The sequence below is a fragment of the Hyla sarda genome, chromosome 2 (assembly GCF_029499605.1).
Source record: "Hyla sarda isolate aHylSar1 chromosome 2, aHylSar1.hap1, whole genome shotgun sequence".
In the NCBI taxonomy this organism is placed as follows: domain Eukaryota; kingdom Metazoa; phylum Chordata; class Amphibia; order Anura; family Hylidae; genus Hyla; species Hyla sarda.
The window spans coordinates 95230561-95249294 of record NC_079190.1 but is presented as its reverse complement, the minus strand read 5'-3'; the positions used below and the strand labels follow the sequence as shown (position 1 = coordinate 95249294).

Here is an 18734-nt window from a genome sequence, read left to right as displayed (position 1 = left end):
AAGTATCTGACAGGAAACAGTTATTTGAAAAGAGGAAACATGTCAGACCCAAATTATGGATGCATGTACAACATATAAAAAAATGGCATTTTTATCACCTCTCTGTGTCCATTTTCTGTCACACATCAAAATCTGGCTTCAGGTTTGAAGACAGAGTTAGACCTAAACCAGACCTATCTTTCTTTTTTGTTCCCTTTTGATGAATGTGGAGTATACTACATGGGCATGAACACCCACACATACACAATCACTACTTGTATGTTAAAACACAAAAATGTATGTTCTTCAAGATTTGCATGTAACCACAATTTGCATGTAATGTTTGCTGCCTTCATTCACAACATGCAATCTATACCTGTGATATTCCTTGTATCTTTGCATACTGTTTTTTTTTTTACATTTTACCAATGTATATAGCTATAAATGCCTTAAACTTAATGCTTTTCTTGAGACCTAACAAAATTAAACACAGTTGAATGAAGGAAGTGTATAAATTCTCCATATACTACCTTTCAAGAGCTGTAGTACCAAATGCTGGCTATTTCCGTGTGGAATTCTGCACGGAGATTTTGCAGCAGCAGAGTCCCATTGAATTCAATGTGATTCTGCTGCGCTGTGTACACCTTGGAATTCTGGAATTGAAATTCAGATTCCAATGTCCCCAGAAAGAATGAACCTGTCCATTCTTATTGCGGACTCCACATGGAATGCATTGCCGTCTATAAGACGGTGTATTCCTGTGCGGTCCTCGCGCCAGCATATTATATCTGAAGAAGGTGTGCATGGAGATTTTCTGCGCAGACATTCCGACGTGTAAATATAGCCTTAGGCCATGTTCACACCTCGGAATTTCCATGAGGAACTCCGCATTGGTATTCTGCAGCAGCCAATTCTGCTGCGGTGAGCACATGGTGGAATTTCCGCACCAGATGTTTCTAGCATGGACATTCTGATTTCAGTGACCTCAGAAAGAATGAACCTGTCCATTCTTTTCTGTGGAATGCGTAGCCGGAATGCATAGCCATCATGTTATGCCAGCGCCCGCAGTCTGCGGAATGTCCGCACAGAGATTTTACGTGCGGACATTCCGATGTGTGAGCCTTACCCTGTTCATGGTGCAAATAACTGACATGTATAACTTTATAGTTTTATTTATTCTATATATTACAATGTTTGGTGTTTGCCATTTAAAGGTGTGTTTGTAAACCATCAATGACAATTTATATATTTTTATGTTAAAGGACTATTTGCATAGTACACATGGGAAGGAGATGGACCTGCTGAGAACAACAGTAAAGGTGCCAGGCAAGAGACCACCAAGAGCCATCTCTGCATGTGGCCCATCGGCCAGCATCAATGGCTTATTAAAAGATGTGAGCAGCCCAACCGTGATGGATGCACCGAGTACCAAGCCTCCGACAACAAGTGAGTGATGTACAGAGATGAACGGTTTCTGTCCTTTCTTCTGTAATGGTTCTCATTTAAACTAGCTTGCTAAAGAGATGATCCCACTTACTCTGCCTACAGGGAACAAGAATTATTTTTTTAAATAATCATAATCGTGGCATATAGTCCACTGCGATGTCTGGAAACGTCTCCCATGGAAATTCTGCCATCTGTACGGTGCAGCACAATCCCATTGACTGCAACAGAATTTCTGAGCATAATTTTACTCCCGGATTCTGCTGTGAAATTCTGCCGTGTGAATTAGGCCTTAAAATGTTGTTATGCTGTACTAGATTTTACTTTTACTGTTTTATTTTTTTTAAGTAGTTGAGCTGCACAAGGCATTTTACTACATCTTTTGTGAGGTCGACAAAAAACAGCAATTCTGGCATTGTATTTTGTTTCTTTAACACCATGATATTTTACTAGTCTGGATGCAGTGACCTCAATTATGTTTTTTTGTATATGATAAATGGGAAAAGATCATTTTTAATTAAAAAAAAAAAAACTTCTTTCTTTCCAAAAACACATTTTGTATTTTCTTGCTTTTCATCTTAGTCCCTTTAGGGGACTTGAACACTTGTACACTACACTGCAATACTTCTGTCCCTATTCTAGGGTGTACACCACGTTTTTGAAATACAGTTCCCGTATCAGGTTTTTGATGAAAAATTGATTCCTCAAAACCTGACTAAACTGTTTCAAATGTGTGTACAAATTTTAACCCATATACGGTTGAAAACCGTATACGGTTTGAAAAATCATGTCCGGTTGCATCAGTTTTTTTAAATAAAAAACCATATACATTTTTTTACTTTTCACTCTATTTTGAATAAAGTTTCACTTGTATGATTGAAATTCCAAGAATACAAACTGTGCAAAGTCAAAAACCACAAGGTTCTGTACGGTTCCCATTGACTCCCATGTTTAAAAAAACGTATACGGTTTAATACAGTTTTTCACCCCGACCAAAAAACGTGGTAGACTACAGTTTTGGGTACGGGTAAAAAACCTGACAAGACTGTATAAGACGCAAAACGGACTAAACCGGATGATGCGTTTGACATACAGTTTACAATGTTAAGTCAATGCATACAGTTTTCTATATAGTTCCATATGTTTTTTAACTTGAAGCCGTATACGGGAACTGTATATCAAAAACGTGGTGTGCATGCACCCTTAGAAGACATCCCATTAGTGGAGTCTGACACATGCTTCTTTGTGGACTCTAACCACATGGAAGAAGGTTGGTTGGTCAGATGAGACCAGAGGCGTACTTAGTGCCCCTCGCGCCCCTGGCAAGATGCTATTTTGGCATCCCCCCCGAAATACATATGGATTAAACACTGTGCCCCACTGCATGGATTAAATACTGTCACGGCATGATACTTTGCCCCCCCCCCCCCAAATGGATTAGATACTGTGCCCCCCCGTATGGGTTTGATACTGTGCCCCCTAAATGGATTCGATAATGTAATGGTATCATACTACCCCCCCCCTCCATGGATTAAATACTATGCCCCATAAAATGATTAGACACTGTCATGGTATGACACTGTCCCCGCCATATGGATTATATACTCTGCCTCCATATATGGATTAAATACTGTAACCCGCTATATGGACTAAATACCGTGCCCCCCTATATGGATTAGATACGGTGACCCTTGATATGGATTAGATACCGTGCCCTCTATTTAGTTTGTGGGGCACAGTGTTTAATCCATATAGGGGGAGCATAGCATCTAATTCTATTACAATGGGGGGGACGCAGCATCTAATCCATATAAGGGGAGCATAGTATTTCATTCTTATACATATGGGGGACGCAGTAACCCATTCTAATCCATATAGGGGGCACAGTATCTAATTCATATGAAAAGTGCACAGTATCTAATCCATATGAGGGGGTAACAGAGCATCTAAACCAAACAGGAGGGGCACAGTATCTAATCCACACATGGATCCATATGTATTAGATACTGTGCTCCCCATATGGATTAGATACTGACAGTATAGATCCTGTATGGATTACATCCTGATTGTGCTTCGACCTGCTGGCATTAGGATAATATGTGGCTTAAATTTTCTATATACTTAATAAAACTAACTAAATAAACATTAACTTTTTAACCTCCTCTGTGCCAGGGCCGGACTGGGAACAAAACTAAGCAGCCCATTTTTTTGGTGGGGGTCCTGCTGGGACCTCCATCGATCACCTCAGTTCTAGTGGCTCTCCAGCTGTTGCAAAGCTACAACTCCCATCATGTCTGGAGAGCAACAGCTGGAGATCCACAGATTGCGGCACAGTTTCACTCATCATCCCTGCAGAACTTACAAGTGACTACAGCGGTAATAGGACAGTCAAGAGAATACACAATGATATCAGAGATTACAGCAGTAAGAGGACAGTCAGTAGAATGCACAATGATATCAGTGTCTACAGCGGTAATAGGACAGTCAAGAGAATACACAATGATATCAGTGACTACAGCGATAACAGGAGAGTCAGGAGAATACACAATGATATCAGTGACTACAGCAGTAACAGGACAGTCAGTAGAATACACAATGATATCAGTGACTACAGCAGTAATAGGACAGTCAGGAGAATACACAATGATATCAGTGACTACAGCGGTAATAGGACAGTCAGGAGAATACACATTGATATCAGTGACTACTGCGGTAACAGGACAGTCAGGAGAATACACAATGATGTCAGTGACTACAGCAGTAATAGGACAGTCAGGAGAATACACAATGATATCAGTGACTACAGCGGTAATAGGACAGTCAGGGGAATACACAATGATATCAGTGACTACTGCGGTAACAGGACAGTCAGGAGAATACACAATGATATCAGTGACTACAGCAGTAATAGGACAGTCAGGAGAATACACAATGATATCAGTGACTACAGCAGTAATAGGACAGTCAGGAGAATACACAATGATATCAGTGACTACAGCGGTAATAGGACAGTCAGGAGAATACACAATGATATCAGTGACTACAGTGGTAACAGGACAGTCAGTAGAATACACAATGATATCAGTGACTACAGCAGTAACAGGACAGTCAGGAGAATACACAATGATATCAGTGACTACAGCGGTAATAGGATAGTCAGGGGAATACACAATGATATCAGTGACTACTGCGGTAACAGGACAGTCAGAATACACAATGATATCAGTGACTACAGCAGTAATAGGACAGTCAGGAGAATACACAATGATATCAGTGACTACAGCAGTAATAGGACAGTCAGGAGAATACACAATGATATCAGTGACTACTGCAGTAATAGGTCAGTCAGGAGAATACACAATGAAATCAGTGACTACAGCAGTAATAGGACAGTCAGGAGAATACACAATGATATCAGTGACTACAGTGGTAACAGGACAGTCAGTAGAATACACAATGATATCAGTGACTACAGCAGTAACAGGACAGTCAGGAGAATACACAATGATATCAGTGACTACAGCGGTAATAGGATAGTCAGGGGAATACACAATGATATCAGTGACTACTGCGGTAACAGGACAGTCAGAATACACAATGATATCAGTGACTACAGCAGTAATAGGACAGTCAGGAGAATACACAATGATATCAGTGACTACAGCAGTAATAGGACAGTCAGGAGAATACACAATGATATCAGTGACTACTGCAGTAATAGGTCAGTCAGGAGAATACACAATGAAATCAGTGACTACAGCAGTAATAGGACAGTCAGGAGAATACACAATGATATCAGTGACTACTGCAGTAATAGGACAGTCAGGAGAATACACAATGAAATCAGTGACTACAGCAGTAACAGGACAGTCAGGAGAATACACAATGATATCAGTGACTACAGCAGTAATAGGACAGTCAGGAGAATACACAATTATATCAGTGACCTGAGTGACATCTTCTCTGTTGTAAAACAAACAAGAACTTGCTAAATTACTTGGATCTACAAGGGATCCATAATCTCCCAGCATTAGATACAAACAAACTTTACTTTTAATCACTAGATAAAATATCAACATAAATAAATCCAGTGCTCAAAATAACCAACACCAACTCAAAAAAAAAACACACAGACTGAGTACTCTCAATCACAGCTTAATTGATATATATCAGAATGTTTTAAAGTCCACTTAGATATAGCAAAGATGATTGTGGACTTATAATAAGGTGATACTGACTAATCTCTCATATTTAAAATGTCAAATCGTATGGTCAATAATAAAGGGGTGCATGCGGAGTGTTTATCCTCCTTGTAATCGCCCCCATTGCGGCTCCAGCAGTGATCTCCGGTGCCTGAAATAGAAATAAAGAGACAAAGCTATATACACTGAGGGGTATATGTGATGGTATCAGCACATGATGTTCAACTCATGGCCTCAGGAAATCCACTTGTTACCTGTAACAAATTAGAGAAATGTCCCTTCACTATCTATCCCAGGTTACCTGTTAAGAGAAAACTCTGCACTCATGCCGTGATGCAGCTACTCACTGTTACGCCGCCGGTCATCAATTCACCATGATCTGAGCTCTTATCTGCAGTGGCGGGAGTTGTGTAGTAATACAGCTGCACAGCGCTCCGACTCGTGGTGCCGGCGTCTGACGTAATATCTTTCACTGGCACATGTAAACTACCTAGTGTTTATGGCTAAATTAGATATAGTCTGATACTGAGTGTTATAGCGAATAGTACTTTTCAGAGTAGACAACATATCAAATCAGTTTAGGTTGCAGGATAACTGGATCTCATATAGGTTGTTATTGTAATAATATTAACCCCTACAGTATTATGCAGGATCCAGAGGTTAATGCATATAAGCAGACAGAAATATTAAGGTCTTATATACTAAATAGGATACACTATCTACCCTTATACACTTAGTTATAAAAAGGGGGGCAACATAAACAATAGATGGCAAAAAAAAAGGGTGGGGGGAGGAAAGATCATTTCCTCCCAAACTATGTAGAGGTAATGTTCTGTTATTGTAGAACAATGGAGGTTAAGAAAAACTGGACAATATGAGTCCCAGAGGGAATGGGGAACAGAAATATCTCTCTAGGTGTCCTCAGACTATTAGAGGGGACACTAATTTCATTATCACTATGAGAGATCTTCGATTCCCAAAAATACTTTTTTTTTTTTTTTTTTTTTTTTAAACCCTTTGTAAAGTTTTAATGAAAAGATGCACTCACTTTATTCTTTATGTATTGCCCCAGATGGGAGACCCGAGACCAGACACACTAGAAACAACCCTGTGAATATATTATACAGATTAAAGTAAGACAAATAAGAATAAAGCAAACACCTTGGGGCATGTATGACCTAACTCCCCTGGGGTTACCCATTTATGTGGTGATAGGGACAACAGGGACCAATAGGGCCTCCTCTTACCCTAAACTAACTCTCAGCCCTACACCTAGGCGGGGGTACCCATCCTAAAAAGGACAGACCCACTCACGAACCTCCTACTTGGCCTATTAATACACTACTCTAGACGGTGGATCTATCTCTAAAACCTGCTAAGGTCTCCAGTACCTAAAAGGCCACCGTAATAGTCAGGGGAGTCAGGGCATCCTGAGCCCAATGGTGTCTGTTCTTACGACACTCTATTTCATATAGCGGGACTAGAGTGACTCAGATATAGCAGGCGATGTTGATCTGATCAATAAGTCCTACTGGAGACATAGTTCCTATTTCATGAATCCACCTATACCTTTTTGAAGTAGAATACGGTCAAAGTCCCCACCTCTTTCTGGTGGATATACTCTTTCTAAACCCCGAATTTGGCAGAGTGGTTAACAGAAGCTAAGGAACTCTTTTCGGAACGGAATTTTTCACTACCAAAATTTACTCCATCACTTAAGATTGCACTCGGAGATTTTTTCATTAAAACTTTAATGAAGGGTTTAAAAAAAAAGTATTTTTGGGAATCGAAGATCTCTCATAGTGATAACGAAATTACTGTCCCCTCTAATAGTCTGAGGACACCTAGAGAGATATTTCTGTTCCCCATTCCCTCTGGGACTCATATTGTCCAGTTTGTCTTAACCCCCATTGTTCTACAATAATAGAACATTAGCTCTACATAGTTTGTGAGGAAAGGATAATTCTCTGTTTAGCCATAAACACTAGGTAGTTTACATGTGTCAGTGACAGGATATTACGTCAGACGCCGGCACCACGAGTCGGAGCGCTGTGCAGCTGTATTGCTACACAGCTCCCCTCCACTGCAGATAAGCGCTCGGATCATGGTGAATTAATGATCGGCGGCGTAACAATGAATAGCTGCATCACGGCATGAGTGCAGAGTTTTCTCTTAACAGGTAACCTGGGATAGATAGTGAAAGGGCATTTCTCTTATTTGTCACAGGTAACAAGTGGATTTCTTGAGGCCACGAGTTGAACATCATGTGCTGATACCATCACATATACCCCTCAGTGTATATAGCTTTGTCTATTTATTTCTATTTCAGGTACCGGAGATCACTGCTGGAGCCGCATTGGGGGCGATTACAAGGAGGATAAGCACTCCGCATGCACCCCTTTATTATTGACCATACGATTTGACATTTTAAATATCAGAGACAGCTGTAGTGATGCATAATTTAATCTCTCACATGATGATATACCTGTGTATTATATTTATATTCTCTTGCTCTTTATGAGCTGAATTTTGGTGTGTCAATCTGTAAGTGATGAATTGATCCCCTGAGGATACCAGTAAAAATTGGTTGAAACGCGTTGGGTAATAAATCGTGACATCGCTCACACCAAAAGGTGATGCTAGTCAGTATCACCTTATTATAAGTCCACAATCATCTTTGCTATATCTAAGTGGACTATAACCCCTTAAGGACTCAGGGTTTTTCTGTTTTTGCACTTTCGTTTTTTCCTCCTTACCTTTTAAAAATCATAACCCTTTCAATTTTCCACCTAAAAATCCATATTATGGCTTATTTTTTGCGTTGCCAATTCTACTTTGCAGTGACATTAGTCATTTTACCCAAAAATGCACGGAGAAACGGAAAAAAAAATCATTGCGCGACAAAATCGAAGAAAAAACGCCATTTTGTAACTTTTGGGGGCTTCCGTTTCTACGCAGTGCATATTTCGGTAAAAATTACACCTTATCATTATTCTGTAGGTCCATACGGTTAAAATGATACCCTACTTATATAGGTTTGATTTTGTCGCACTTCTGGAAAAAATCATAACTACATGCAGGAAAATGTATACGTTTAAAAATGTCATCTTCTGACCCCTATAACTTTTTTATTTTTCCACGTACAGGGTGGTATGAGGACTCATTTTTTGCTCCGTGAGCTGAAGTTTTTATCGGTATGATTTTTGTTTTGATCGGACTTTTTGATCACTTTTTATTAATTTTTTAATGGTATGAAAAATGACCAAAAATGCGCTCTTTTGGACTTTGGAATTTTTTTGCACGTACGCCATTGACCGTGCGGTTTAATTAATGATATATTTTTATAGTTCTGACATTTACGCACGCGGCAATAATACATATGTTTATTTTCTTTTTTTTTTACACTGTTTTATTTTTTTTATGGGAAAAGGGGGGTGATTCAAACTTTTATTAGGGAAGGGGTTAAATGACCTTTATTAACACTTTTTTTTTTACCTTTTTTTTTGCAGTGTCATAGGTCCCATAGGGACCTATAACACTGCACACACTGATCTTCTACACAGATCACAGGCGTGTATTATCACGCCTGTGATCAGTGTTATCGGTGCTTGACTGCTCCTGCCTTGATCTCAGGCACGGAGCAGTCATTCGCCGATCGGACACAGAGGGGGCAGGTAAGGGCCCTCCCGGTGTCCTTCAAGCTGTTCGGGATGCCGCGATTTCACCACGGCGGTCCCGAACAGCCCGACTGAGCAGCCTGGTCACTTTCACTTTAGAAGCGGCGGTCAGCTTTGACCGCCGCTTCTAAAGGGTTAATACCGCACATCACCGCGATCGGCGATGTGTGGTATTAGCCGCGGGTCCCGGCCGTTGATGAGCACCGGGACCGACGCGATATGATGCGGGATCGCGGGACGATCCCGCTTCATATCGCAGGAGCCGGCGCAGGATGTAAATATATGTCCTGCGTCGCTAAGGGGTTAAAACATTCTGATATATATAGATTTGAGCCTTGTTTGTCTTCTCTGTTGTCTTTCCTTTTCTTCCTCATCTGGTCCAGGCACCAGGACTTCTTCTGGTTCCTCAGTTTGTCAGTAGATCCTCATCCTCGATAATTATTATGGGGGAGAGGAAAAGTTGTCCAGTTGCCCATAGCAAACAATCAGATAAATCCTTTCATTTTTCAGAGGCCTTGTTAAAAATAAAAGAAGAAGCTAATTGGTTGCTATGGGCAACTGGGCAACTTTTCCTCTGGACAGGTTTTTATGAATCTTCCCTTATAATCCTGCCAAATACTGTGCCCTCTGAATATAATACTGCCACACACACACGCACACACACACATCTATCTTACACATATTTATATTACACACACACCTATCATACACACATCATACATAACAAAAGAAGAGATTGTAGGATGCAGAACAAAAACAGACATCAGGACAAGGAAAGTCATGCGGGGTGGTCACATGTTTCCCTATAAAATGAAACCCTATCTATGGAGTACTGTGCATGACTAGAGGTGTATGCTGACGCCTGAAACACGTCACATGACTTTCCTTGTCCCGATGTCGGTTTCTAAAGAATAAATTGTTGAAGACTGCACGCTCTGTGCTGGAAAATCTCTTCTTTTGCTATAGCGTGCTGTGGGAGTTGCATGTGAGATGGACATTGCTGGTTGTTTCTTGTAACACATCATACATACATACATCTACCACACACACATCTATCATACGCCCATCTCATGCACACACACATCATCAGGGCTGGCATCAGAAATGTTTTGGGCCCCTTATACATTTAAAGCAACACCCCATGCCCCCCCCCACACACACACACACACACACACAGCCAACACACTAGGGTCCACCCCTAATTGTATTTTATTTTCTAATTTCTTATTGCACCACAAATAAATAAAGCCGGTAATAAAGGAGTCAGATTCTTAGTAGTGCTTTCAGTAGGGAATTATTTTTGGTCAAAGAATATGAAACCATCCCCCTTGTATATATTAGAGGCCCCTCTGTATGTAATGCTCCCCAAGGTATATATCAGCAGACCCCTGTATATAGATAAAGCCCCGCTGTATATATCAGCAGCCCCCTGTATGTAGATAAGGTCCCCACATATATATATATCAGCAGCCCGCTGTAAATAAATAAAGCCCCGCTGTATATATCAGCAGCCCCCCTGTATATAGATAAAGCCCCCCTGTATATATCAGCAGCCCCCTGTATATAAAGTCCCCCACATATATATCAGCAGCCCCCTGTATATAGATAAGCCCCCCAATGTATATATCAGCAGCCCCCTGCAAATAAATAAAGCCCCGCCGTGTATATATCAGAGGCCCCCTGTATATAGGTAAAGCCCCCCACGTATATATCAGCAGCCCCTCTGTATATAGATAAAGCCCCCCACGTATATATCAGCAGCCCCCCTGTATATAAGTAAAGCCCCCCTGTATATATCAGCAGCCCCCCTGTATATAGATAAAGCCCTGCTGTATATATCAGCAGCCCCCTGTATATAGATAAAGCCCCCCATATATATCAGCAACCCCCTTTATATAAAGCCCCCCACTTATATATCAGCAGCCCCCTGTATATATATCAGCAGCCCCCTGTATTTAGATAAGGCCCCGCTGTATATATCAGCAGCCCCCTGTATATAGATAAAGCCCCGATGTATATATCAGCAGCCCCCTGTATATAGATAAAAAAAACATATATATCAGCAGCCCCCTGTATATAAACCCCCCACTTATATATCAGCAGCCCCCTGTATATAGATAAAGCCCCGCTGTATATATCAGCAGCCCCCCTGTAGGTAATAGCAGTCTCCTGTGTGTGTATATATATATATATATATATATATATATATATATAAAAGCCATAAAAGTATTGCAGCACTACTCAGCCTCAATGTGTGGGTGCCAGCGTCCAAAAAACTTCTTGACCAAAAGTCCTCAGTTTAAATAGGATCCAACAATAACGCAGCACTCCAAAGAACGGTGAAAAAAGTGTTGATTTATTCCTGTCACATCAGTACAAGCAACGTTTCTGCTCCTATGGAGCCATTTTCAAGCTTGAAAATGGCTCCATAGGAGCAGAAACGTTGCTTGTACTGATGTGACAGGAATAAATCAACACTTTTTTCACCGTTCTTTGGAGTGCTGCGTTATTGTTGGATCCTATATATATATATATATATATATATATATATACAGCCCCATGTATAAATTTGCAGGCCCCTATATATATTAGCAGCCCCCTTGTAGGTATAGGTCCCATATAGCCCCATAGAAGCCATAGACTACTACACTTATCCTACCCCATTGTAATGATAAACCATAGACTACTACACCTATCCTACCTTACTCTAGTGATCTGCCATAGACTACTACACCTATCCTACCTCACTCTAATACTTTGCCATAGACTACTATAGGGATTGACCGATTATCGATTTGGCCGATATTATTGGCCGATATTCACGATTTTGGACATTATCGGTATCAGTAATTACATTGCCGATAGGCCGATAATGCCCTGCCCCCCCACCCAGCCTCCCCGGCCAGAGACCACCGCCGCCACCACCGCCGCCGCTGCCCCATTGCCTCATCCCATCCACGATTTTATAATTACCTGTTCCCGGGGTCCGCGCTACTTCTGGCTCGTGCAACGTCCTGCGGCGTCCTGCGCACTGAGCAGTGCAAGGACGAGTGACGTCCTCAACACGACGTCACTGTCAGTGCGCACAGTGACAGCTCAGGACACCGTCGGAACTAGAAGTAGCGCGGACCCCGGGAACAGGTAATTATAAAACCGGGAATGGGGGAGGCAATGGGGCAGCGGTGGTTGAAGTAGGGAGGACCCCAGGACAGGCAGGAGGAGAGAAGCTGGCGGCGGCAGCGGTCTCTGGCCCCGCAAAAGCCGCTGGAGTTCGTTGATTTAAAGCGCCCGCTTTAAATCATTGATCTGTAGCGGCTTCTGCTGGGCCAGGTGGGGGGGGGGGGGGGGGTAATATCGAAATAAGTTATCGGCTATCGGCCTGAAAGGTCACAGATTATCGGTATCGGCCTTAAAAATCGATATCGGCCGATCCCTAGACTACTACACCTATCCTACCTCACTCTTATAGTCAGCTACATAGACTCCAACACCTATCCCATTCCTACCCCACGTTAATGCTCAGCCTACTACACCTATCTTTCCCCACACCTTACAGACATATCCCCTTCATTACACATTTACCTGACATACTGCTGCTTGCCAGCTGTCACATTGCCTCACAGGATCTGAGGTGACCCTGGGGAGATGATGGCTGCTATAAGGATGAGAAGCAGCAGCTATAGGAAGATGAGGACCTGGTGCGGGGTGGAGCCATCAGCCCATTCTGCTGTATAGACACTAGACTGGAGTTGAGGATGCTTTATAGCAAACTTTAGGTTTGTCACAAGGCCCTGCACATCATACATAGATTCTCCCCACCCATACTCTGTCTCCTCACACCCCCAGGGCACCCCCCAAACCTCCGTCTCCACATTAAACCCCACATTGGTCTCATCATTCCTCTCCAGGGATGTCAAAGGGTCGCAGGCAGGGACAAGTCGCGACCTTCAATTTTAATGTCATACCTGCTGCTAATTGCTGATCCCGCTGCCCTGTCACATATTAACTGCCAGTAGTAGGAGGACAGACTGATATGTTTGGCGGCCAGCACCCCTCCAGGGTGTGTGCCCCCAGCAGGGGCCGGGTTCGCCAAAAGGTAGATACGCCACTTGATGAAACCAAAATTAAAATTTGTGGCCATCATGGGAAATTATATGTATAGCGCAAACTGAACATTTCCCATCACTCAAAGACCACCATCACCATAGGGAAGCATGGAAGTAGCAGCTGAGGGGATGCTTGCAGGAAAGTGGTCAGGATTATAGGAAAGTAAATACGTACAGGGAAATTCTTCAGGAAAAATGTTTCATTCTTCCAGAAAAGACAGAGGTTCACCTTTCAGCCAGTCTATGATCTAAACATACAGCTAGACCTGTACTTGGAATGACCTAAATTGAAGAAGGTGCAAAAAATGCCAGTGTCTAGATGAGCTAGGATAACAGAGACATACCCCAAGAGACCAGCACCTGTAATTGTTGCACATTGAAGTTTTCTGTTTTTTTTTTTTTTTTTACTTTTCATATTTGTGTCACAGTACAAAACCTACAAAAAACTATCCTATCTAAAGGTTGTAATATAACAAAAACACCATTGGGGTGAACACTTTTGCAGAGATAGCAATGTATATGAAACCCTAACACCACCCTAGAGAACATAGCTATCTTAAAGGGGTACTCCGTTCCCTTGCTTTCGGAACTCCGCTCCCCAGCGTCCGGAAGTTATTTTTCCGAACGCTGTGTGGGCTTCCGTGTTCAGGGCCGCCCCTTGTGACATCACGCCCGCCCCCTCGTGAAGTCACGCCCGCCCCCTCAACGAAAGTCTATGGGAAGGGGGCGCGATGGCCGTCACACCCCCTTCCCATAGACTTTCATTGAGGGGGCGGGCATGATGTCACGAGGGGGCGGGCATGACATCCCGAGGGATGGCTCTGAACACGGAAGCCTGCACACACATCATTTGGCACAATAACTTCCGAACGCTGGGGAGCAGAGCTCCGAAAGCAAGGGAACGGAGTACCCCTTTAAGATGCCCTATAGAAAGTGAATGGAGCAGTAGACGAGCATTCACACTGCTTCTCCATTCACACGGCGACCCCTGCTTTTGTGATTGGCAGGGATCCCAGCCGTCGGACCCTCGTGATCGGATAGTTATCCCCTAACTTGTGGATAGGGGGTAAATTTTTATGTTGGCATATCCCCTGATCTCCAACAAAAGTTAGAAAGCTGTGCTCCTGCATTTGCCTTTACTGTGCATAGTATACTGTAATATGAGTAGACACTGCCACCTAGCACTCAAAGCCATTCACCCTTGTGGCATCAACAGTTGCTTGGAAGCTATTACACATTAGACTGAACTCTTAAGAGAATACAATTGGCAGCTGCCATCTGAAAATCAAATGGAAACGTGTCTTAAAGTATGTTAATGCATGAATGCCGCCTAATGTGTCCAATAATTTATGAGTGAATAGCTCCTAAAATGACTACTTTATCTTGCCTAGCCTTTTTAGCAGGGCTGCCCCATCTGGATTAGCGGCGTATGAAAGGTTATCATCTCTGCCGGAATGCGTGTTTTAATTATCTCTTTTCACAACAGTCACGGTAATTGCGTCTTATGGCGGAATTTAATTGTTATGTTCGGTCTCAGCTGAGTAGTTTCTTTGTTCTCTCTTGTTCTGACTATAATCTTATCGTCTCTTTTTTGTATGTTGGGATTGTGTCAAATCTTTAATAAAAGACAGAGGATAAACAGGTGGGAAATTAACTGTTGCTTTAAGTGTAAGTTCTCATGCACATGTACAGAGCCTGTAAGGCATTGTATGGTGCTTCTATGGATCATTTAACACTATTTACACTCATGGCCGTAAATGTTGGCACCCCTGAAATTTTTCTAGAAAATAAAGTATTTCTCACAGAAAAGGATTGCAGTAACACGTTTTGCTATTTGTTTACTCCCTTTGTGTGTATTGGAACTAACCAAAAAAAAAGGGAGGAAAATAAGTAAATTGGACATAATGTCACACCAAACTCCAAAAATGGGCTGGACAAAATTATTGGCACTCTTAACTTAATAATTGGTTGGACACCCTTTGGAAAAAATAACTGAAATTAGTCGCAGCCAAAATGTTGGTCCACTCCCTTTGCAAACTGCTCCAGTTCTCTCTTATTGGAAGGGACAATAAGCAATTTTAAGATCTCTCCACAGGTGTTCAATGGGATTTAGATCTGGACTCATAGCTGGCCACTTCAGAACTCTCCAGCGCTTTGTTGCCATCCATTTCTGGGTGCTTTTTGACGTATGTTTGGGGTCATTGTCCTGCTGGAAGACCCAAGATCTCGGACGCAAACCCAGCTTTCTGACACTGGGCTGTACAGTGTGACCCAAAATCTGTTGGTAATCCTCAGATTTCATGATGCCTTGCACACATTCAAGGCACCCAGTGCCAGAGGCAGCAAAACAACCGCAAAACATCATTGAACCTCCACCATATTTCACTGTAGGTACTGTGTTCTTTTCTTTGAAGGCCTCATTCCGTTTTCGGTAAACAGTAGAATGATGTGCTTTACCAAAAAGCTCTATCTTGGTCTCATCTGTCCACAAGACATTTTCTCAAAAGGATTTTGGCTTACTCAAGTTAATTTTGGCAAAATGTAGTCTTGCCTTTTTATTTCTCTGTTTCAGCAGTGGGGTCCCCCTGGGTCTCCTGCCATAGGGTTTCATTTCATTTAAATGTCGAGGGATAGTTTGAGCTGACACTGATGCTCCCTGAGCCTGTAGGACAGCTTGAATATCATTGGAACTTGTTTGGGGCTGCTTATCCACCATCCGGACTATCCTGCATTGACACCTTTCATCAGTTTTTCTCTTTCATCCACGCCCAGGGAGATTAGCTACAGTGCCATGGGTTGCAAACTTCTTAATAATGTTGCGCACTGTGGACAAAGGCAAATCTAGATATCTGGAGATGGACTTGTGACCTTGAGATTGTTGATATTTTTCCACAATTTTAGTTTCTGTTGCCCACACAATGCAAAGACTAAGTGAACTTCTCTCCTTTTAAATTTACAATTTTGAAAGGGTGCCAATAATTTTGTCCAATTTGCTTTTTTTCCTCCCTTTTTTGGTTTAGTTCCAAAACACACAAAGGGAATAAATATGTGTATAGCAAAACATGTATTACTGCAATCCTTTTCTGTGAGAAATACTTCATTTTCTTGAAAAATTTAAGGGGTCCCAACATTTACGGCCATGACTGTAAATGTAACCCCTGTGGAGTTGGCTGCATTATCTGAAATGCTCAGTAGATGGTGGATGGTGACCACAAATGAAATAGTATGCTGTTAAAAAGGACTTGAGCTGTGATCACATGATTAGCAGCCATTTCATGAGAGATGATGCTGATTGGTGGAGACTTCGGTCACATGATTGTGACATCACACAGGTCCTGTGCCCTGAGGATTTGCTCAGACGACTACAAGCTTAGCCAGAGAAAAGATGTGCTTTTAGGAACTGTCCAGAACAGCATATGTTTGCTATGGGGATTTCCTTTTACTCTGGACAGTTCCTAAAATGGACAGAGATGTCAGCAGAGAGCACTGTGCTCGTGATGTCAGCAGACAGCTCTGTGTTTCAAACGGAAAAGAATTTCCACTGTAGTATTCAGCAGCTAATAAGTACAGGAAGGATTAAAAAAATTTTTATAGAAGTAATTTACAAATCTGTATAACTTTCTGGCACCAGTTGATTTAAAAAAAAAGTTTTTCACCGGAGTACCCCTTTAAAAAAGACTGGAGCTGTGATCACATGATTAGCAGCCATTTCATGAGAGATGATGCTGATTGGTGGACACTTCGGTCACATGATTGTGACATCACACAGGTCCCCTGGCCTGAAGATTTACTCAGACGACTACAAGCTTAGCCAGAGAAAAGACGTGCTTCTAGCTATGAGAGACTGCACCACAGAGACAGCACCTAGCTGAGAGAACTTGCTTCACACAGGACCACGCCAGCTGAGAGACTTGCTGGCAGAGACAAGCACTGAGTCCAGACATCTGGTGAATACAGTGAGAGGAGACTGCTGCTGGACTGACCTAGTTAATGGTGTTGTGAGGGTATGCCTAAAGCCTCTTCCCTGTTTCACTACAGGGCTTCTGTCTCCTTACTCAAAGTAAAGACTCTGAGTTCCATTGGTGGATATTACACAGCACAGGCTGCTTCAGTGACGCTGCGGAGTAGGACTTTTAAGGGCCCCAACACTTCTATGTGCACCAAAGGCCATTAGGGCAAAGATAAGGGGGTGGGGCACAAGTGTGCTAGTGGGTGGGTGAGGAAAATCCACATTGCATTCCTATCTGTTACACTATTGTATTATCCTATGTATGTTGTTCATTTGCTACTTACTTTATAAAGTTAGTTCACATTAGGCTGTGTCAGTCTCATTCTACCAAGTATGTTCCCAGTGGGACCCCACATCCCTACTCCGGATGCTACACTGGGTGGAGGCACTGCCACAGACATGTACCCCAGCTCAAAGATAGCGGAGGTTCAGGATCCGGCAGTCGGGCATAGGGAGGTAGCTAGGGTAAGGGACCCCAGAGACACTTGGCACTGCTGAGATCGTAAATTGGGGTACAGCCAGTGAGAATAAGAACGGGCCCAGCAACGGAATGTACCATTACAACAAGCCATAGTATCATGCCAAGTACCACCCTTCTGTGAGATGAGCCATGTAATCTTGTGTATGGAAATCCAACTGGGAATAGAAATGGTGATTGTCAGGGATATCCTGCAAGATCCTGATGGCCAAACCTACATGTTAATATATTGCCATACAGATCTGAGAGACCATGAGAGGCCTATCAACATTCATTTATATGGAGTCACAGATGAAGGATGCTCCTTAGTGTACACCCTCCCTGATAAGAAAGAAAGGGTCTAACCACAACAACCCTTTGAGTTAGGACCAATGGACTATGATGCAGAAAAGCCCCTGACTCCTATCTCTGGAAAGTCCAGAGCCATTCCTAAAAAACTGCCCACCCTACTAGAGAACAGAGAATGATTACTCCTAAAAAAGAGTATCCCCCATCTCCAGCATTACAGAAACAAGACAACCCTGTATTGAGTAGCACGTCTACAGGAAGTAGTGATGTATCTGACATACTGCAAAAGCTCTCAGAGGCCATAGTGACAGCAAACCACACCCGTAGTTACCGAAAACTAAAGGTGTTTTCTGGGAATCAGCCTGTCCATCCAGGAGAAGAGCCTTTTGAGGTCTGGAAGGATAACGCTATGCAATTGTTGGAGGAATGGTCTTGTACTGATACCATAAAGAAACAGCGGTTGGTGAAGAGTCTTTGTTTTACAGCTATAGACATGATACGACTGTGCAAGGGATTAAATGGACAAGCTACTGTGCAAGACTATCTGCAAGT

The 18734-nt window shown here is 42.4% G+C and overlaps 1 protein-coding gene across 3 annotated transcripts in view; it reads left to right on the top strand.

The window, feature by feature from the left end:
- Nucleotides 1-18734, top strand: part of AGAP2 (ArfGAP with GTPase domain, ankyrin repeat and PH domain 2) — a 254446-nt gene that overhangs the window by 203904 nt on the left and 31808 nt on the right. For all 3 annotated transcript variants that reach the window (XM_056562604.1, XM_056562602.1, XM_056562601.1), the window contains one exon: nucleotides 1242-1425. In XM_056562604.1, the coding sequence (XP_056418579.1) occupies nucleotides 1242-1425 (184 nt within the window). The remainder of the gene's footprint in view (nucleotides 1-1241; nucleotides 1426-18734) is intronic.